At 31.7% G+C, this 24,116-nt stretch overlaps 2 protein-coding genes across 5 annotated transcripts in view; one reads left to right on the plus strand and one right to left on the minus strand.

Annotated features, from left to right (window-relative positions):
• LOC113402369 (RNA-binding protein 12) overlaps positions 1-24,116 on the plus strand; it is a 188,265-nt gene that overhangs the window by 160,086 nt on the left and 4,063 nt on the right. The gene's annotated exons all lie outside the window — the stretch shown is intronic.
• Positions 4,000-23,783, minus strand: LOC113394132 (rhomboid-related protein 2). 4 transcript variants are annotated; one of them, XM_064218278.1, is made up of 7 exons: positions 23,456-23,783; positions 16,541-16,799; positions 16,023-16,064; positions 6,136-6,340; positions 5,806-6,019; positions 5,398-5,548; positions 4,000-4,266 (listed from the first exon to the last, which is right to left on the minus strand). In XM_064218278.1, exons 1-7 carry the CDS (start codon positions 23,540-23,542, stop codon positions 4,121-4,123), a joined length of 1,104 nt encoding a protein of 367 aa, XP_064074348.1. In that variant the 5' UTR covers positions 23,543-23,783; the 3' UTR covers positions 4,000-4,120. The 4 variants fall into 4 exon arrangements, with proteins under 4 accessions (XP_064074348.1, XP_064074349.1, XP_064074347.1 ...); XM_064218277.1 differs by having other exon boundaries at positions 4,001-4,266; positions 6,136-6,376; XM_064218279.1 differs by lacking the exon at positions 16,023-16,064 and having other exon boundaries at positions 6,136-6,376.

The following is a 24,116-nucleotide window of genomic DNA, read 5'->3' on the forward strand; positions in this document are numbered from 1 at the left end:
TACAAGAACTTAATCTAATCAAACAACACTTATTTAAAATAATCACCCCATACTAATACCGTCATTCTTTTAAAAGAAAACAACACAAAATATATATTTTAATTACTTATGATCAGTAAATGATAAGATGTAATACTCAAATACAATTTTTTTAAATATAAATACTTACATAAATAATACATAGGACATCGAAGTATCATGATTTTCGAAATAATCGATAATGCTATTTATTTTAAAAAAAGAAACACATTCAACTGTAATAAAATTGAAAATCATAACATAATTAAAGCTAATTAAAACAACTGTTAGGTATTCTTAAGCATGTATCACAGAAACTATTTAATATTTTATAGCAACATGTTATAATAATTTACATATGCGTAACATAAGCCGCAATCGAGTTACAAAACTTTCTAATTTTTTTATTTTCTAAGTGACTACTTTTGTTTAGACGCTGGTTTAAATAAAATATTTTTTCTACTCTTCATATATTATTCTTGAAAAATAAATTACTTTACATAGCTACATAACTAAGAGGCGTCTAAGTGACTAAAAAAATATTTCAATCTACCATTACTAGGAATATTTAGTGTAATAATAGAACAATGACTGTGTTTCTGTAGATTTTTATTTACAATACAGCGCCTTACAGATTTAACAAATTATATTTTTACCTCTATATAATTAATAAAAAAATAAGAGCGCGTATCGCGTCAAAAGAATTTACCAAAACGCCATACTTTAATTAAACAATCGTTGTAAAATTCGTTATTGTTATTTTAATCTCGTGCCAAACAACAGTTTAACTCTCAGAAATTATTTTATTTATTTTACCCAGAACAGTCTTTGTTCCACAAACATAACAATATTATTATAAACTTATAAAATGTTAGAAAAATTACAAATATTCGACTCTTATAGTTAACTAAGGCAGTGTAATATTATTACTTAGAAGCCTATTACATTAGATCGTTAATTACTTAGCTGCAATATAATCTCAAATGTATGTTCGTGAGTAGAAACTGTACATCAATAATTAGATAAATGTAAATTCATCGAAAGACAAGTTTTGTATAGTAAGGCACAATATCAGTACCAAGAATGTATAATGTATATATTCAGGTAGAAAATTTAAATTTAATATAACATTATAATTGCCATTCAGTCTAGTTGATATCGAAGTTTTTATAAAAAAGTTTTACATTAATCATATTTTAGTATTAAAAAAAAGGTTTTTTTTTATATCCTTATAAGTAAAGACATTAAAAGTAATGGTCTATGTTCTAAAGTTTGATCGTGCAAATAAATGCAGGATCTATAGTCTAGCATTAGGAACAATTTAATGGCAATAAGCACAAAATGTAATTGAATTTAAGATTACTATGTAAAATAATGGTAACTAAAATTTTTGACATTGACAGTTTTTATAATACATATATAACATAGATATTTATAGATATAAAATACCATACGAGTATACCATGCCATAAATGTAGAGTATATTGTGTTTCGAATGACATAAACAAAACCTTCTTTTTTTAAAAAACGAAATAGAGACAATTATATAGTGATTAATTAAAAAATAGGGACGGGTATATATAGTTTAAGTAAGTTACTGACATAAATTAATTACAAGATTATATTCCATTTAAATATAATGTATTTAGAGAGATACTAAAGGTATCAACTGACATCCGAATAATTATATCTTCATAAGTTGAATTTCTACAATATCTTATATATTAAATAAGTGGCATTTTACGTTGTCACTTTATAACTCAAGAACGGGCTCATCTATCCAAACCAAATTTTCAGGGTTTGTTCGGACTATTTAGTAGATGGTTTATGTGAAGTTTGCACAAAATCGGTCGAGTCATTTTGTTAATGGAGAGTTTTTAGACGGGGAACTGTCTGTCAAATTAAAAGTAAGTATCAATTAAAAAGGAGTACACTCATCCACCAGTTTCAATAGCTAATACGTCTTAATTCAATTTATTATTTCCAAATAACCCATGGCATAGCATTAAATACTGGTATGTAACACAATTTCTTATTTTAAAAATGATTGTGCTGTCATTAGAAATAATACAAAAATCAGTTAGAATAAATAAATATTACCAAATTGAATATTCAGCAAAAACATGTATATGACACAATCATGCAAGCCGTTTCCAATAATTCAGGTGGATTATATTTCTTGGATGCACCTGGTGGTGCAGGCGAAACGTTCGTTCTATCATTAATTTTAGCAACTATTCGATCGGAACAGAAAATCGCATTGGCACTTGCATCTTCGGGAATTGCTGCTACATTATTAGAAGGTGGTCGAACCGCACACTCTGCATTAAAATTGCCATTGAATGTACAGATGATTGAAACTCCAATTTGCAATATTTCGAGAAATTCTGCTATGGCAAAAGTTCTGCGATTAATGTCAATTATTTTACGGGATGAGTGTACAATGCCGAATAAAATATCACTAGAAGCATTTAATCGAACAATGCAAGATTTACGTGGTAATCAACAGCTTTTTGGTGGCGCTTTGATATTACTGTCAGGGGATTTTCGTCAAACATTGCCTGTAATGTCATTCCTCGATCAACTCCTGCTGATGAAATAAATGCCTGTTTGAAGTCATCAGTTCTTTGGAGATATGTACAAAAATTGACACTAAACATTAATATGCGTATTAACCTACAAAATGATCCAGCTGCCAATGAGGTTTCAAAACGATTGTTGAGAAATTGGTGATGGCAAAATACAAATCGACAGGGCCAATGGATTGCTCGTTATACCGAACAATTTTTGTGCTATTGTGCAATCGATAGATGAATTGTTTGAATGTGTTTTTCCGAATATTCTTCAGAATTATATAAATCATACTTGGTTGAGAGAACGCGCCATTTTAGCACCAAAGAACATTCATATCAATGCTATTAATTCATATTAATGCTATTAATCATAGGGAAACCGCGTATCCCTATGATTCAAACTGATATGCCATTCGAGTTCAAACGATTACAATATCCTGTTCGTTTATCATTTGCGATGTCCATCAACAAGGCCCAAGAGCAAACACTTCACGTTTGTGGTGTGAATTTGGAAGAATCATGTTTTTCACACGGCCAACTTTACGTTGCCTGTTCCAGAGTCGGTACCCCCAGCCGTTTGTTTATTCACACTCAAAATGGAAAAACCAAAAACATTGTTTATCCAAATGTTTTGAATAATTTTTTTAAATAGCTAGCAATTAAGTAAATATATTTTTTTAAGAAATGAATCGATGTTCTAACTCATTTTTGTATTATATCACTTTATACGTATCGAAGCACGTACCGGGCCGCTAGTACAATATAAGTTAATTTTTTAAATTTAAATAATACCTAACGTTATGAATTTCATTAAATTTTACATGAATATTTTTTTTAATACTGCATTAAAATACATATTATAGACGGTAAACCAACGAATATGACAGTTATAATGTGATTTTGCCCTTTTATTCATTATTTTAGCATTTGAATAATAATAAAATATTGTTAAACATTGAACTACGCTGATAACTTAAAAGTTTTTAATAAATTGGCTCTGGACGAGGCATTGCATATTTGAAAGACTTAATACAATTTACAATAACATAACAACAAATTGTGCATAGCAGCACACATAAAAACTTACAATGAAAATAAATATTCCTAACACACACATCTATATCTTACAATTACTAGCAGGTTTTATCCACGCTAAACGATACCTCTTATTATGACAAATTGAGGAATGATTTTTACTAGGAAGGTGGGATTTTATATAAGAATTTGTTGGACGATTATGAAAAATATTTTTTTTTCATCATATCGCAATCGAGAGGCCCCAGCCGAGGTACGTTACGGAGCATAAAATTAAATTTTTTCTTCACATTAACTAAAATCGAATTTGGATTTCGAATATCGATATTTACAAGCATTTTTTTATGTTGCATTTTGAACAACTATGTATTATGAAATAAATTAGCTTAGCATGTCTAAAATATGACAAAAAAAATTGCATACAAACAAATAAATTCTCCTCTTAAATTACAAACATATGGCCCCATTTCTCGTGGCACGTTGCTATACTACGATTACTGGAAATGTGTCTTCCAGAATATGTTAGCCAGCACACCGATTATCATCAGAGAGAAGTAGAGCACAACGGCTGCCCACCACAGACGTTTCTCCCATTTCCTCTTTTCGAGGTTACGAAGAACACCGATACCAACCAGGAGACCTGGAAAAACAGAATTATTACAAATTAAAAAAAAAAACACTTAATTAGAAAACGGGTTAAAATGTAATTCAACAGCATTAGTTGTCGATAAGTTCAGAAGATTATACAGAAAATAATCACTAAGGAACTATATTACTTGGTTAACCGGTCCGACTTCTTACGAATACAAAAAGGGTCTATATACAATTTTTAGATTGAAGAACAATCATAATAAAAATATTGTTTTATTCTACTATAATATACACGTATTATACATATATACTTTTCTCTTGAATCACTTTGTTCATAGACGCAAACCGCTTTTAAATCCGTTGCGCAGTTTAAAAGATCTAAACGTACCGATCGGGAAGCGACTGATTTATACTCGTAGATATTTAAGGTAATTATTTAATAACCAAATAACTTCTTTCTTTTTTTTAAATTGATAATATAATATTACAAAATAATAACTTTATTATTAATACTGATTTTTTAAAATAAATATTAATAAGTTAGTTTAGTAGCCAATTGAGTGACTGGAGTGTTTTCCAAAGTTTCATCGTAGATTCATGGTTAAAGATCGCACAGAAGACAAAAATGCAAAGAATCGTTTTTTCTTTACTAAGACTATTATTTATTAAGACTATACATTTCTCAGGATATAAATGGGATGAATTAAAGCAAGATCGGCAATGGAATAAGATCGTACCGCTCGAATTCCCGATTAATTAGAGCACCTTTTTGTTGAGTTTGTTCTTCAGACATTACAAGCAGGCGGGCAATAATAATACCGTTTCTAATAACTGGAGAACAATGTATAAAAAGTGACCTTACACCCACGCACTAAAGTGACTTTTTCAATAACATGTCACAAATGAGCCAATGATAATGATCCAAATCACAAGTAAAGCCTCCGGCTTTAGTAGAAGCTGGCAAACCTAACTAAAAGCGGAAGTTGAACCAGAAGATTTAAAGTACTTAAGTGCAGCAGTGGACTGCGATAAATATAATAGAATATTATATAAATAAGTTTTCTATCATATTTTAGAAAATTAAATATCGGCACGCTAGACAAACCAGATCTTAACTCGTACAATTTCGCTATCTGTTAGCAGGCATGTCATTTTTAGGCGATTAAGTAGACATACTAACCGGCTACAGCGCCAGCCAAATGCGCAACATATCCAATATTTTGCTGCAAATGCCTCCAATAACGATCGTACACGGCTGTACCGATATCCACTGTTGCCAGAAGTAGGAAAACGAGTAATTGAATTATCGCGAATTCCATTTCCGCCCAATTCTGTAAAAAAAATATTATTCATAAAGCGACTTACATTTTTTTTAAAGATACCATATCAGCTATTAAAATGAATATAACAATTATTATCAATACCATATCAGCTTGAATCACTGATAAAATTACATCAATCAAATTAATCAAAGTTCAATTCGGAAACCAGGCCAAGAATTCTTAAAGCAATATAGTAACAACAATAAAATAAAAGTTATATAACAACTACCATACTATGATTTGATATGAATTTCTAAAATATATACCATAATTATGGTCGCGATGTGAGCCGCAACCAGAGCGTAGACACCACCAGAAGCACCAGCGAGATACACTTTTGGATCAGTGAGACTAGTAGCCAGTGAGCCAGCCGCCACCCCGGCGAGATAGACTAGCATAACACGCCACCATCGGTGTACCATCTCTAGCGGTACACCGAGAAACAATTGCACCAGTAAGTTAACTAGGAGATGAACTACACTGGAATAAATAAAACAATCATCAGCTATACTAACAAGACACAGGTGGACTTTTTAATGTACTGAAATTAGAAAGTTATTTAAAAGAATGTAAGATATTTTTTGTAGTGAACTCACCCGACATGCACCAGCATATAAGTGAGGAAGCGCCAAGCTTCCTGCCTCTTATGAGGATTGTAAATAAATATCTGAGCGATGGGTCCCGTTGCATCAGTCTTGCCATGACTGGCGTCATAACAGAACAGCACAATTTCAATAATTGATATCAGTATCATGCAGATCGCTGGTGGCCAGCAACTGTACTCCTCTTCGTATGTCCCGTCTGTGTATGTGAATATGCTTTTGCTATGGCTTTGGACTGTTTAACGCAACACAAAAGGAAGGCCGGGTAGGAGAGGACAGGTAACATAAAATAAGAGTGTGATTTTTTTTTTTTAGAACAGATCCCATTTATTTGAATCAGCCCAAGATAATTAACAAAAAAATATCGAAAATAATCATTATTTTTTGGTATTGAATATCGGGTATTGGTGTTTTTTTTTTGTTGATTGTATTTGAAAATATTCGATGTTGTGATAGATAGCAACAATAACATGAATATAGTACAGATGCCAGAATGACATCACGTCGAACAGGACGTATTAAATCAATTATGTAGTCGCGTGTTGAAAGGGCATATTGTTGTTAACAGGATAATAGGGATGCGAATTTTGTTAAAATAGATACGTTCATAGAACGCAACACATACGTCCGATCAAAAAATTAATTAAATATTTTTTAAATGGAAATTGGATTTTGTCAAGCAAACAAGTAGGGTCAACAAAATACAATAACAGGATAAGGAATGGAAAAAAAAAAGAAAAATATTTCGTTAGTAAATCATGCATAAATATAAGTTAGTTAATTAATATTGTATTATTAAACAAGTTCGTTAGTAATGTATTCATTTGTCATTAGCTTATAAAAATACTTCTGTCAAGCCATTTTAAAACGCCAGAACATTCCGACTATGGTAAATATAGAAAACTTCATATACAATCTAGTTCTATATACGATTTTCATAAGAATCTCCAAAAAAAACGACGCGAATTAAGTTATTTTTACAAGCTAAATGAACACCGAAATGAACCTTTTTCCAGAATACATATAAAGCGTACAATTACGAGTTACTGACGTATTACACCGTCACCTCCGGCCCTGAGCTTCACCAGATAATCAACTAATGAGATTATGAATATAAGATACATGGATGCTATGTGGAAGATAACTATCAAGGTGAAATTTGTGTACATAACAATGCAATTACTACTAGTAGCTACTGTTACAACCACCACTCTCATTATTTTTTTGTTTTCAGCTCAAGGTGGCTATTTAAAAACCTTATTATGCCTTATTAAGGAAACCACAAAAAACTGACGTTTATATAAATTATAATTCCTTTTTATTTATCAAATGCGCATGTTACGGTTACTAATGCGTTCATCACAAATATCGTGATTTACAGACTAAGATATTTGGGTAAATGATACGTCGTCGGGTCGGTATCATGTGTCTTTAAAACGTCAAATTCTCATATAACTGAAACTGAACGCCTTAATGTAAAACCTGTTACGGTGATTTTACTGCAACCATTAAATAATCTGTAGTTTCTATTAAACTAATTAGTGATTGGCTGTAATGAAGAATATCATACCGAAATAGTCGATGACTGTTTTGACGCATCCTAAAGATTTTTTCAAGCAACATTTCAGAACTGTGTATCTGTCTAAATATTCACTAATCTTGTAAACGGCATCGATTCGTTTGAATGTCTTCAGCCACATTGCACTGAACTACCCAAACCACTAAATAATCTCGATCAGATAGAAAGTCCATTTAAAAACAAATTTCAGTGATGATCTTTCAATTATTCTTCCATACTTATGTCAATTCACAATAATATTCACAAAACAAAAACTATAATACATTTCACGACTAAACTCAAATTTACTTTTGTTTTTAGTTAATTTCAGTTAAATAGACACATTAAATACGTCCACTCAATAAGATTTAGCGTAAACTACTATTCTTAACGTCTAATGGCGAATGAGCGCTGTGTAGCGCACAAATACAAGGATTTGTGGCGATTGGCGCCTTTAGACCTCTAATGCGTTTAGCGACGAACGTAATTGCATTTTATCGAATAGTGCCATTCTTATGCACCAGCTAGCCAAGAAACGTTAACTAATACAGTTATGACAAATTAATATACATGCATATTAAATCGATTTAACAAAACGTAAAGAAAATTCCATAAAACTCAAGACGTCGTAACCGATACACCAATCATGTAAAACATTGTACAAATTACCGGTTACAGTAAGAAAAACATACAGAAAAAAAGTCAAATATTCAACAACAAGAGCATTAAAAAAAACTAATTATGTACAACTATGACTCTCTGAATATCTGAATATTTCTTTTCTAAATGATAGTGTGTCTCTATGTTTTCTCTGCACTCAAATAGAGAATTTTAAAGGTCATTGAATCTCAGGAGACCTTTATAAAGGCATTATCCTACTCTCAGCTCGCATAATACTGACCTCCAATTACCTAATTAATGCGATGGACTCTAAATTGGTACTGTTGCATTACGTTGTTAGTTCAAAATAAACAGGTGTAACGACCGGGGCCGACCTCTAAATATTTGTGCACTGAATACAAAACGTTAAACGGGCCGGTATAATTGTAAATGAAAAGATAAAAAGAAACAGGATTACATATATGCATAGAACCCGAAGGGCTGAGTGGTTCAAACCCAGTTAGGCAGCACAGAATTTCCATGTGCTTAAATTGTGTTTATCATCATCTTGTGCCCGGTGTCTAAATATCAATGAAATTCTGCCACATGTGTTACCACCAGCGTTGTGGAATCAAATCCAAACCTTAAAGGAGATGAAGCTTTAGCCCACCGGTAAGACATCTACTGGTTACTTTTATACACCTCATTGATACAATAATACCTTTTTAGGGTTATGTTGGCAAAAGTGAATATAGAAGATATAAGATCTTTGAGATGAAATATCAAATACTTATATGCTCATAATAAAAGGCAGATTTAGACAGGATACAACAGTGCTATAGAGTCAAGTATTGCAGTATCGCGTTATTATGTTACTCAACACTAAATAGCAAACAGTAGATACCTATATAGATAAAAATAATTATTATAAGCCCTGAAGAAAGCAATTTTAAGTACCTCAAAACAAATAAAGTGAATGGTTTATAGGTCATACTAGTCAAAGCATTACGTTTATACTTATAAACGTTGTACAGCGATTGAATATGAAAAGCACAAAGGATTTTCTCTTTCTGTCATCAGTGATATCACATTCGAAAGACGAAGACAAATAATTATGTAATTAACAAGAGCGGATTACAATAATTTAGTTGACACCGACTATTTAACATCTCAACGTGTAGAAATTAGTAACATTTAAAATATTGGAGTTCGAAACTTGAAATCTGCTTCCGAATAATGAAGCAAAAACTAGAGATAAAAAACATATTTAACAAAAGGTTAACTGTCAAACTATGTAGTTTTAACTGACGAATATCCTCAAGCTCAGGCTTAAGTAAGATTTGTCAAGGTCGATTGAAATTGATAATTTTAACAAGCATCATTGTCAAATCTATTGTGCAATTCATGTTCGAACGAACATGATTTTTTCTGTGTACCTCGATCACGTGAAAACTACCTAACTCATCGTCTATTCCAACCTCAAGAGGAGAAAAGCCAAATAAATAACATTTGACATTGAATTAACGCGATGTCATTGGCCGAGAACTTGGAGAATCAATGATATTCATAATGGATTTTCGAAAAAATGGCACATACTATGGAAACTATTGTCGGAACATTGGACGGAAAATTAAAGTGGATATAAGTAGTTTAGTGAAATAGTTCCGTATTAGCTGACCTATTTGCAAATCGCGTGGCAGACGTATGTCTGAAATGTCTTTATCTTTATTCCTTCTTAGATAGAACTAGACTATAGACTAGACTATAGATTATAGTCAATCGACGGTGAATCGTCCATAGATGGTTACAGGTTGGTCCTATCCCCTTTTTTATTTAATACCCATCAAAACGGACTGATGACATCTTCAGTAAAATTGAAATCTCTTACGAGAAGCAAACCCTGCGGTATATATAATTCGTGATCGTTACGAAAGATACCATTTAAAAATTAACAAACTTCATTCAATTTTTGATACATAAGAAGCACAATTTAAACTATACTTCGATAACGGCGATATCAGACACACCCTCTGAAGAACGTTCAATCCAGTTTCTATGCCAAATGAATCCAAATTTGTTTACTCGTTTCACAATGAATTCATTTGTCAGTGGATGAACGAAATAAAAGATAAGAATTGAATGAACACCTTCTAATTCCACCTTAATACGTAAATAAGTATGAGTTTGTACGTCAAAAATCAAAACGCCTTCATTTCGAACGTGACAGACAAACTCGTCAATATCAGTTCCGCCTGAATACGCGTTTCGAAATGAAGTTTCCGAGAACCGTACTATCAGCCTGTTATTAAAATGTCTATTGAACTAAGTAATACAGCCAACGTATATTTTCTTTGAAATGACTCAGTACGTATAAAAAACTTTTATCATATATATTGTCAGTATATTTAGTATATGTAGATATTTAAAATTACGAAACATTAACATGATTATATTTTTAAGTACATTAATAGTAACGTCAACATAACAATATAATATATAACATATTCTATATATATTTTGCTAAAATTACTAGCATCTATAAAAATAAAAAAATGTTACCAAAAATTTTACATAGCTGTTTGTACGATTCTAAGTAAAATCAAATTAATGAAATTGTATCAACAAACATCCTAAAAAACGGGAACGCACTACCGGAAATTTGTATTCGCTTTTGTTGCTTCACTATAATGTTCCATGCGCTCCATCTGGCTTTTGTTATAAAATTCGATAAAATAGTACACGAACTAAGTATTTTAAATACATTTAACTACGTATAAAGAAGGGATATAACTATTACCCACGTAGTCTATTCGTTTGCCTTGAACTTGATACTGTTGACCTTTTCTTTAAAAGATAACTAATTTGGTCTATCATCATGTAGGTATGGACATTTTGTGTAACAACGGGGTGGACACGCCGGTAAGTTCGTTTGAGGCGTAAGGCTATAATATAAAATAAATACAACATTAAATAATCATTATTGTACGTAGGTACTAATGTGTATTTCGAAAAATTATATAGTGTCAACTAAGTCAGAAAGACTAATAAAATATAATTAATTATTGCGCGAGGTCCGAGTGTTACGTTTAGTATAGAAAAATACTTTTTCTATAGTAATATTATAAATCCACGAGTACATACATCTGTCTGTTGCCTTTTCACGCTTAAAACGCCGCACTGAACTGATTTAGATGAAATTCTGTACGGAGATAGTTTCAAGTCCCGGATAAGAATAAATGCTAGTAAAAAAATTCACCCCTCGAGGGAATAAAATGAACGTTGACGAATCGTAATTAGGATAAGTTTATATTTTATATATCTTGAAATGAATTATATTTATGTTTGAATTAACGAACTCTCAAGCTTGATTTTTACTGTTAAAACAAACATACACAGTGGATATATTCTGTAAGAACGAAATCGCAGCTCACCGCAGAATGCGATCGTAAAATATAAGGATGAGATGAAGATATGAGAAATTAAATAGTCTATTAGCGTAAAACCGTTTTCAACATTTTACGCGTGAGATAAACAGTGAATAATTTCAAAATATCACTACGAATATTTTCACTTTTTATTTATTTAAAATAGGTCGGCAAGGCAAATAAGCGGTATATTAACCATCCGTTACACATACAAACCGACTTCGGGAACTAAGATGTTATATCTTATGCCTGTAGTTAGACTGGCTCACTCATCCATCAAACAAAATTATAACAATTTTTATGTTTTTTTTTTTTACAATGCCAAGGATCGGCGATAATATATACATATGATGAGAGGGTGGTATCTATGGTAGGCGAAGGTTTTAATTACACATTGATTAAAAAAAAATACATTATAGGTACTATTTTATCGCACAGTTACAGCAAAGATCATTAACAACCGGTTACTGTGATGACAATCGTCATAAGTTAATTGGTAAAGCTTGAAGAACTGCGTCAGACGGTCATTGACCTTCACGAATAAGGTAAATAAATAAAATATTAAGTAAAGTTAGTCACGTAATCACTGACAATATAATAAGAACTAAAAAAAAATGATCTATAGCCTATTCCAATCATAGTAGGAATAAAGATAAACAAACCTAACATTCACGTATTTCATGCGATTTGCTAAAACTTCAGCTATATTGTGCACTACTGAGAGTTCATTGATAATATATCTTTATTTATAATACAATACTACTACACTTAACTATTTATATCCATCTCCAAAATTCCGATAACAGTTTCGTTCACGTTCAAAACGCCATTATTTCGCAAATCCATAGTGAATATCATAGATTAATCAAGCTCCCGACCAATGACATCGCGTCAACTCGTTGTCAAACGTTGTTTATTTACCTTTCTCCGCTTATGGTTGGAACATAGTATAGATGTGCTTTAGTTTTTTCCGTGATCAAAGAACGAACTAATATATTTATCTAGTTATGCGTCACAAAAACTATAATGGACACACCCGTCCTAGAATAAGGCTCTGTGCGGTTGCGTTTTGTTTGGTACCACCTATCGTTCTACAGCCAAACAGTAATGATCCCATATGACATGACATGACAATGCATTAACGTTCTAAGAAAAGGTATCAAATTCTTTTACAGCGCCAGTGACGACGGTAATCATTTACCAATAAGCTAGTAAGCCTTATTAAAAAAATGCGCACACCAAATACGATACAAAATTCGATCTCCGAAGAATAAGCGGAAAGATTTTTACAATATGATTTAAAAAAAAAATACTCCGTACAATATCCCGATTGTAAACTTTTTCCTTTCACATAGTATGTATAATTATATTACAAAGAGGTAAAATTTGTTTGTTTGTATTTAGGGGGAGAACTCCGGAACCAATAAAAACAATCCAAAAAAAATTCACATATAATAAGCTAGATCATTCCTAAATGCTATAAATATATTATAAACGATATAATATATTTATAGCACCTTTATCGCACGCGCGAAGCCGGGGCGGATCGACAGTCAAATGTCGGGTTATTCCGGAAACTGACACACATACAAGTATTAAGTTTTATTCCTTATCTTTGATAACGGCAATAGGTGATTCATCTTTATGTCAAGCGAAGGTCACATTATATTATAGCATTAATAGAAGGTATTGATATTGATAGCCTTTATCAATTTTTAACACGCAGATAAGATTATAAATAAACGTTTTATAAGTTAATAATTATTAATATTCTGAACAAAAATGGGTACGTCGATAGATAGACTGACCAAATGAGACATCGCTGTTTAGAGAAACAGTTTTTTTGTTCAGTTTAGATCACACTGGTGGTAGGGCTTTGTGCAAGCCCGTCTGGGTAGGTACCACCCACTCGTGAGATATTCTGCCGCCAAACAGCAATACTTGTAACTACAGGCACAAGGGCCGTAACATCTTAGTTCCCAAGGTTGGTGGCGCCTTGGCGAAGTAGAGGATGGTTAATATTTCTAACAGCGTCAATGTCTATGGGCGGTGGCGACCACTTAACATCAGGTGACCCATTTGCCGGTCCGCAAAAGTAACTGTAATAGGTAGCTATTACATAAAAATAAAAACAAACACTTTTACGTATTCAGTACAATATAGATTTACATTTAATTCAACTATGTAACATAACGATTCAAACGTGCTTTTATGATTGATTAAAATTACAAACAGTGAAGATGTATTGCAATATACTGTATATTATGAGCCGAGATGGCCCAGTGGTTAGAACGCGTGCATCTTAACCGATGATTTCGGGTTCAAACCCAGGCAGGCACCACTGAGTTTTCATGTGCTTAATTTGGGTTTATAATTCATCTCGTGCTCGGCGGTGAAGGAAAACATCGTGAGGAAACCTGCATGTGTCTAATTTCAACGAAATTCTGCCACATGTGTATTCCACCAACCCGCATTGGAGCAGCGTGGTGGAATATGCTCCATACCTTCTCCTCAACGGGAGAGGAGGCCTTAGCCCAGCAGTGGGAAATTTACAGGCTGCTAATGTAAAAAAAAAAATGTATATTGGATTTTTAAATGAAGTTGATTGGGACCATCCTCAACCACTATATCTAAAAAACGTGATAACTCAAAAATGGTTCACATTTGCGTCATGCATATGGGGGTTCAAATTATCGCAAATAGTCACCCCTATCACCTCCTAACGGGAAAACGTCGAATTACCAATAACCCTGTATAATCATGATATGATATATTTATAAAATTTTCCTTAAATATTTAAGGAAAATGTTTTAAATTAATCAATTACGTACAGAAAAAAATAACGATAAAAATGTCAAGGCTACAGGAATAGAGAAATCCGACGTAATGTCACGTAAATACCTGATAAGCTGTTTAGTATTTATTTTAAACAAAATGGCATTTAATGAAACAGAATAAGACGTTATTATATATTATTTCCTTTATAAACTAGCTACGCGTCCCGGCTCCACACGGATAGTATAAGGATAGAACTTTCGTATTGAAGAACAAATATACAAAGGAATGTGTCCATATTTTATTAGGAAACACAAGGACCTTCTTACATCAGTTTTAATTATTTAGATAAAATTTTCAGAGTGAGCGCATGGAGAGCACATTTTTTTGTCAAATCAATAGGCACCGTCTACGCAGTTTTGTCCTTCTTAAAAATGGCTTGCGTAGCCAAAATCAGTAATGAGGATATCATCATTTATTTACGTCAGAAAGGCAAACGAGCAAAAGCAACGAATGGCAGGTGGTCACTTTTTTGTATAACCAATTAGGCCATCGTATGGTAAGTGGTCACCAATGTCTATTGACATTAGCGTCGTAAGAAATTATAACAAACTAGTTGTCGCCCACGGTTTCGTTCGCGTTTTAGGGGTCGGTAGTCACGTCCTTTCTCGGAATTTGCTTCATACCAACTTTCGTCAAATTCGGTTCGTTGGTTTGGCAGTGAAAGAGCGACAGACATACAAACAGACAGACAGAGATACTTTCACATTTATAATATTAGTATAGAAGTATAGATTACAACGATAATATGCTATTCACCTTGGGCAATAAGCCGTTATATGGCCATTGTGCCTGTATTTACATTGACTCAAATCATCCTTCAACCCGGAACACAACAGTACTAAATACTGCTGCTTGGCCATATATTATATGATGAGTGGGTGGTACAAACAAAGACTTGCACAAAGTCTTACCACTGAGTGAGTTTACTTTCAACCATAGACAATTGGACCTCACAAAGTATAAACTGTAAATGATTGGTTGAGCTTCAAAGTCAATGAGCTTCTGATTGTAGGAAATAAAAAGTTCTAGCTCGTATGCCTGTAATTCCACCAGGTCACTCGCCAGGACACTGATACAGAATGTAGAATGGTGGACAAGCAGAATGTTTCCAAGTGGACTCGCATAAAATCCACTAGACCTGAATACTGTTGACGTAGTAGTATTGAATTATCGAATCGTTTTGAAATAATAAACATTTTTTTTTATTTGACTATATATATATATATATACTCGTTTAAATAATTTTTTTTAGTATACACCTCTTATGTTAAAAATGTATTAGTAAAAAAGCAACGACACCCAGATGACAGGCACAAAATGGTGAAACAAAACATGACAGATGAAATTTTGAATTTAGAATCGAATTTTAAAATTCCTTCTATGAAACGAATAAAGTAACAAAAATGACCGAATGAATGTACCAATGGTAAAAAAACACAAAGAAAGAAAAATATATGTACCGCCATCTGATGAAGATACAGCTCTGAATCCTGTCCACCTGTCTATAGAACAAAAAAGCTTTTATGTAAGTGTATTTAAGGTACAAATTGGTATTAGATACGTGCTAAAATATATATTATTACAGCATTCACATGCGTTTCCGTAAATACGTACATGTGTTGCGACACACGGTCAATAATTATTATGTGCAATTGTTTTATACATAGCTATCAAACTAAATTTTTATATACATTAATATTTAAAAGAACGAAGTTTATTACTACTGCAAGCATTGATTGAAATTGAATTAAATTAAATTATTATGATAGCGTTAAAGTAAAGTATTAAAAGAGAATAGTTATATTAAATTACATTAATATATACAGTGCTGGTATTATTAAACTAATTTAGTTTCATTAACAAAATGAAAACCATTTAATCATTCATTCATTTAATATTGTCATAGATCAAACATCATTCAAACTTAATAGTCATCTTCTATCATGATACGTATATCGAACATGCGACATCAACTCACCAGTCGTATCCACAGGGCCTCTATGGGGAATTATTGAATGAATGTATCTCGCGACGAAATGTCCAAATACTGCTTTCAAATCGGGATTGTGCATCATTTCGACGAATTCGGCGAAGTCCAGATAACCAGACTGGTCCCTGTCCGCGAGACTCATGATCTTATCCACGACATTGTCTGGTAAATCGTGGTCGTATTCCCTCGACTCTATTATACCTTTGAGTTCTACGTAGGATATTCGTCCATCATTGTCCTTGTCGTACTGAAAAAGAACGAACGAAATGTTGATTTCTGCATGTTTTAATCTTATACTATCTAATTAAAAAGTATCAAACGATCGATTTCTCTAAATTCTATATATATTATAGCACTCGATCTTGGAGATCGATTTATATAAAATTTTAATATAAAAACAGACGTCTCGTGGGACACCCAGTTGGAACGAAGTTAATCAACTTTTGACAAAAGAAAAAAAAAATAACACAATAATAATTTTTAATAAGATTATACAGAAACGTATATAAAAGAAAGAGGAAGAGGCGGACAGGCCTGGAGGGGTAGAACACTTTTTCCTTACGTCACGATTTCTGGCAGCTCACTCTACTGTAAGCCGCGTTAAAGAACTTCTTTCCAAAAAACTTAAAGTAATAAGCTTTAAGGAAAATAAAAAACGAAATCTTATTCAAAAGCGACCTTATCACGGACTAAGATATATTTAGTCGAAACTTCAAGGATATTTTTGACATTTTAATTAAATGGGGGAGTAAGTCTTTTTGACTCTTCTTTATTTACCTAAGATGTTACAGAACGTGCACGCACAGCTGTGTTTATTGAGACTGTTCATTCCTCCATTACAAGTTTTTTTTTTAATTCATGTCCATAAAATAGTACAATTTTTATTGTTATTTGAAGCCAGAAAGAGCAACAATAAGAATTAATAACTGGCTATAACTATACTGGCTATATCTTGGGCAAAAATTGGAAAACCCCCAATTTTTACCCAAGTTATACCCGAATGTTTATCCTATTTAATTACGGCGATGGCATGCCTTAGCAACATAATAGAACAAAATTCTAGTTATGAATAAAAATGCATTGTTTTAAAAAAAAAATTAGGAAGCTAGAAAAGTATCTGTCCTCGAGAAGCGCATTGTCCCGACTTGGTCAATCTGTTCCTGACTTGTATATTTCATAAATTCATAGACGATTAAGAAAATGAAATAAAAAAATGTTAATTAAATTTGACATTAATTACATCAATATTTGATAAGTATCGATGTACCAAATCTATTTAGCTCATTTTTTTGACATAACACTTTCGAATTCACTTTCTTATTTGAGTGTACACATATGTACGAGAAATATTTTCGAACTCGGTTTTACAGAGTAGTCATCATTATCTGTCTTAGTTGCCAACTTCACATGAACTTATTCCAACCGCAAAATGTATATTATATTAAATCGCAGACAAAGTGTAACAAACTAATAGCGTTTGAGTAACTAAATTACAAGAAATAAAATTGGTATTACAAATCCCGTGTAAATCATTATTGACAAAAAAAAAAGTTAATATAATTTCAAACTGTATATAATAGGTATATAAGGTATAATAAGATATAGAGAAAGAGAGGGGAGAGGTCGTCTGGGGGTCGCCATGCGGTTTTTCCTTACGTGACAATTTCTACCAGATCACTCCACGTTCCAATAATGATATGTTAATCAAGAAATGTTTGTAGTGCGTAATTCATATGATAGTTGAGCTATTAGCAAATAATATATAATATGTAAATCTATATAATATATACATAAAGTGTAACTATTGACATTTTGTTGAGCAAGTTAGTTTAACCCTCAGTTTTTTGTTAAAGAATACTACCAATGCCTCAAATTAATTAAGGAATTACTAATATTCCTATTTAGCCCTCCTTTTAAGCTTATCACTTGTGTCAGGAGTGGGTACGAAACTAGCCCCAGGGGTCAGGATCGATCCTGCGAATTTTTACATCGCTAGCCGGCCCGTAAACCACTACGCTATTGACGCTCTAACACGAATAACAGCGGCCGTCTCCGACGATAAACGTATATCTAATCAAATACATATCTAATCTTTATTGTGTGTGTGTTTGAATATTGACAGTTTAATGTTCAAATTTGACATTTGCTTCTGCTTCCAAATTCAAAAAGCTATGTTTAGTTTTCCCGCGCGTTGTTTTTCTTTTATAGGATACCGTAAAGCAATTAAATTGCGTACTTTCCGAGTATGAGCCGTATGTGGCTTGTCACAAGTGGGGCGCAATATCAACTACAAGCTTAGACTAGATATAGAAAGCACATTTTTGTCTTAATCGCTTCCGTTCGGAAAATTCGACCTTTGCAATGAACTTCATTGACTGTCCGAGACTTAAGTCGATTTGAAAATACGTCCGAATTAGCAGCTTCTAACGAAAGTGACTATACGCTAATAAAATTGAGAAAACAATGACTCTCCGAAAGCGACACCATTTTACTATTTTCTTTTAGAAAGCTAGTTCCTATTTCAAAATTAAAGCAATGTACGAACTGCTTACTTTACTTGTTGAGAGAGTTTTGGGCAAGCCTGCCTTGGTAGGAACCACTCAATTTTAGCTCTCAGGTTCGGTGGCGGATAAGGTGTTTGGTTAATATTGATTACAGCACCACCAGGTATCAAATTAGTCTCTAGGTGTAGAGGCAAATTTATATTATGAAACAATGATCAAACAATGTCGCGCAGCATACCCATTTGATATGACACAGTAATTTGTATTATGATATAAAAGTTTTATGTAGAGCGTAGACTCTTATGTAGAGCGTAGTATGTTTTTTCTATTCCCAGTGGCGGGACGAGTGGCTAGTGACAAATAAAAATAATGTCTATGTTAAAAACTGTAACGTAACTTTACTATAAACGAAGTCAAGTGATCTGAGTATACCAGTAGTTATGGGCGGGTCGAAAAATAAAACAAACAAATCGTTCAGTTAATAGCACAAGCTGATGTTATCTGGTATTAGGTCAGAAAACAAACATGGACGAATTACTAAATTTTAACAAATATTTGTACAGTGATGACTCGTAAGCGTATCGGTTCTTTAGCACGTTAATAGATAAATTCTTTTATAGTTCAACGAAACTATAATTATTAAAATAATATAATAGAAAATTAAATGTTTCATGGCATACTTAAAAGGTTTGTCAAAAACCTAGACGGTGACCTAGACTATTTTTAGTACCTAGGAAAACGTGGGAGCTTAAATAACAGATTCTCTTGTGTATCTTTGTCTCGATCCTATGAATAAACTCAGTAGTCAACCAATCAGAAAAGCTGATTGGTTGACTAAATTAATATTGCCAATTATTTTTTAATCTTTTAATCTCACAGAAAAATAGTTTTTTTAGATAATGGTCTCTTATTTTTAAGTCTCCTTTTCGATTTTGTCAGGAAGAAATGGTCAATTAGCCGTAAGTTCGCACTTAGCACTACAGATTACTTATTTTTCTGTTCTATTTTCTAGTGATATATTTCTAGTGAAATAAATAAAAGGTCAAATGGTAGCCGAAGAACTTACAATGCTATCGCTGGTAGGCCTCACTGGTCCCCCGTCTGATTAGGTTAGTCATATATACTCCGATGCTATTTTAACGACGGAGAACAATCATAACCATATTAAATAGATCTCATCGTTGGAATATTATCGATAATATTATGGCTTACAATGAGATATATTGTACCTCCTAGATATATCATCTTTCCAAAAAAAGAGAGGTTGCCTTAACCCAGTTAGTTAATTCAAAGTATGTAAATTTACAACATTTTAAAGATATGCGTCCAAAATAGTAAAAATTAAGGAAGGAATGACGTTTGCAAAATTCAGCTACCTATAACGGCCGATATAATTATATATTCATACGTCAATGAAGTAAAATAAATGCGTGTCTATTATAAAGTCTTATTTATTCACAAAACTCGTAGGTATACAACACGTACATAATCAAAACTTTACGAGATTTCAATGCAAATTGTCTACGACATTTGTTCGCGTATTTCTAAGAGGATTTTCCCGTAGTTTTTGCCCGTACAAGCAGTTATATTTTTTTTTAATATATTTTAAATAATTAATTCCTCAATGGACAACTCAAAGATCTTAAATAGATACAACGAGGAATTTCCTAAAAATATCAGCAAAACCCATATCATGTATTTGAATATTTATTATACCTAATACATTTTCGGACTTTTCTATTGGTATATCTTAATTTAAAAAATAGCTGCGCGTTTGACAATTATTAATTCACCAATTGTCGTATGAGTCATTGGTTAATCGAAATTTGTAGCCACACTGTCAGGATGCTTGGCTTAGTCATCAAAATGATCTCCAGGAATCATTTTAGACAATCGGTTCGGAATAGCAGTTCGCAAAATCTTATTACTAGTCATACATAAAGGAGACTTCCTGATATGACTGACAAACAAACAAATCACTACAACCCAACGACGACTCTGATTAGCAGACATTGCTAACATAAATATTGGAACGGTATCACACTAGGATCGTATTAAGCTGAACGCTATTCCTAAACTATACCTAACATTTCTGCAAATTTAAGACAACTGACTGTCGACGTGATTTTGGAAAGATTTAGGTAAAACAAGTAACATTGGGTTGTTAAAATTATTCCATATCTGTTTATTGGAAAAATAAAAATAACGTAGTCGCATATTTAACTCCTTTTACCGTTACGACGCTCAAATCTTCTTGTGTTAACCAAGCTTTTAACACTTTAAAGTATTGCGATGTATTTGTAGCAGTTCAGTACAGTTCACTATTACCTTTCTTAAACTATTTGTTGTTTATATATTATGAGGGCATAATAACAGGATTTGAATCAAAATAGACGGTTATAAAACATGTACGTAGCACATTCTTGAAATATATACAGTAATCGAACTGGCATTCGTGTTTTAAAAATCATTACCACACGACGAACAAATATATGTATTGATGATAAATTCCTTAACAGTTACGACAGCATGTTGTGTAGACTGAAATATTTACGTAACTCCCAATATTGAAACATTTTTTTTTTTAAATATGTATGCCACAAATCTATTTCTTTTACCGCCAAATTGAAGTCAATAGATATAATATCAGACGCGTCAATAAAATGTTCTGTATATTTTAATTTAGTTCTTGCAATTTCAATATTTAACGATGACATATATTTAACGTTAATCAATACAAAACAAGTTTTTTAATAGACATAAATAATTACAATTTATGAAAGAATGTGAGTCAGTAACATACAACTGTTTTCTTTCACATTCTGACAGTGATGTCATAGGTATTCCTCGTACGCCATAACAATACATATGATTTAAATTTTATTAAAAGTATGTTTTAAAATTGTATAGACAAAGTCAAAGAGTTTTTCTCTTTAGAGTCCAAACAGAAGCATAGATTTTTAGGCTGTCCTTATTATGCCTTTGACAAACATTTTTATGATTTTTTTTTTTATTTATTTGTTTATTGATTAATATCAAATATATAATATTAAAAAAAAATTTTGCATAACCACATTCAAGTATTGATCTTACTCAAAACTATTATTTTCATATGTTGGCAAACAGCCAGTATGCTGTTTATATTTGTAAAAATAACTCAATGTACAATTGGTACAATATAGAAATTGTATGAGTAATGTAGATAAATTTATAAGTGTAACATTAAAAATTATTAACATAACATTATATTTTACTCAAAGTTAAAATTGTATTGTGATGAGACATCACTCAAAATTTTGTAATTTAGTAGCAAAATTAATAATTAAATATAAATCATCAACTAAATAAATAAATACATCTGACATTTGAGTTCATTACTAAATGTAAGCCATTAACTGAATTCTGAGTTGAGAGTGGCTTGGAGCTACATAGGTCATCTGTAAAAGTTTACAGATGAAAATTATTTTCAAACAGGAATACTTTGAATTGCTTTTCGTAGAAAGTTTTGTTTGAGAGTGAGTAGGTTGAGTCATTACAGGCACAAAGGATATTTAATAATTATTTCTATAACGTAAAAGTAGTGTAAGGAATAATTAAAATTTCTTACACTACTAATATCTATAGGATATTGTTAATCATTTAACATCAGAATCGTCCATCCGTAAATACTGGAACTTCCAATTAAAAGTTTAAAAACTAGAAATTATCAATTCATGATATAATAAGCTTTTATTAAACAACTATGGTTTATTGATTTAATTATTTTTTAAATGATTGTTGATAGGGTAAGTTATTATACATTGTTTTTTATTAAATTATATCATTCAGTTTCATTTATTACAATAAAAAATATATAAATCCTACATTTTAAATTATTATGAAAATATGTTATCTTTTATCCTTTAAATATTTTATTAATCAATATTTATGACAATGCACAATACTTTTGTAGTTAATTAATAGTTGTACAATATAAATTAATAAAAATAGTTTATGTTGTGGTCTTAGTAAACAGGTGATTTTTATTATTTTAATTAAATTGATCATTAAATTACTGTATTAAAATAAAAACTAGATACTAAACAAATTATTTAGATTTATACATTAGGACAGATAATAAAATTAAAATAAAACCACATATAGTTTTAAATGGAATTATTTTCTAAGTTGTACACTTTGTAAGATACAAAATAAAGGGTGCTTATAAAGTTGAATAAACAATATTACCTTCATTTTCAAGTAACCTATTTTTATGACTAAAATCTTCTTCTTATAAATTCATGTATACTTTCACTTACAGTTTACCGCAAGCAAGTAAACACAACGTAGGTAATGATTTGGGATTCATTTCATTAGCACTTGTAAATAACAGACCAAATATAACTAGGAAGTTTCATACCTTGTTGAAAATTCTGCGCCAATATAAATCTGATCTAGTCGGAGTCAGCGGTATTGATACCGTACCTTCTCTCTGGCCGGAAGGCATTTTTTCACTCAAAATTATTAATTCTCAAAATGTTAAACACTACAATATTTTTTACTCCAATTAGCACATCATAGCACGCTCGCTTCAAATACTTTATGGTGAATTTTCATGATCGATTTATTGCAAGTACACGATAAGATAAAGATTATCTTTCTATTTATATAAGTTTGTTTATTTTACTAGATTACAGTATAACTCGGCCAGCACGATTACACGACGTTGAACAACTGAATGTGAATCATGAATAACTGAACTGAACTGAACGAACCGAATGAATAAATGACAAGTTATACAAAACGAGTTAGGTTTGAATGAATAAAGACGATACTATTCAAGAATCGAGTGGAGCGACTCGCGAGTTATATCTTTACTGTAAAATTTACAATTTCTCAAACATAACACGAAAATTTTATTCAGTGTAATCCATCACAATTCATATTTCCAAAAATTTGTTCTAAGAAATGTAGGATCACGATTGTGAACTATGTATCAATCGCATCACAATTCAAGTAAAATTTTCATTTTATTTCATTATTTATCCACAAATATGTACTAAATATTAATAAAACCATCT

Source organism: Vanessa tameamea, chromosome 21, assembly GCF_037043105.1.
Source record: "Vanessa tameamea isolate UH-Manoa-2023 chromosome 21, ilVanTame1 primary haplotype, whole genome shotgun sequence".
Lineage (NCBI taxonomy): Eukaryota > Metazoa > Arthropoda > Insecta > Lepidoptera > Nymphalidae > Vanessa > Vanessa tameamea.

Coding starts and splice junctions, on each gene's coding strand:
- LOC113394132 (XM_064218277.1), bottom strand. CDS start 23,542: ATGCCTTCCGGCCAGAGAGAAGGTACGGTATCAATACCGCTGACTCCG. Junction 6,377..16,022: donor TGTATCTTCATCAGATGGCG/GTACATATATTT, acceptor TGCGTTAAACAG/TCCAAAGCCATAGCAAAAGC. Junction 6,020..6,135: donor TATATGCTGGTGCATGTCGG/GTGAGTTCACTA, acceptor TATTTATTCCAG/TGTAGTTCATCTCCTAGTTA.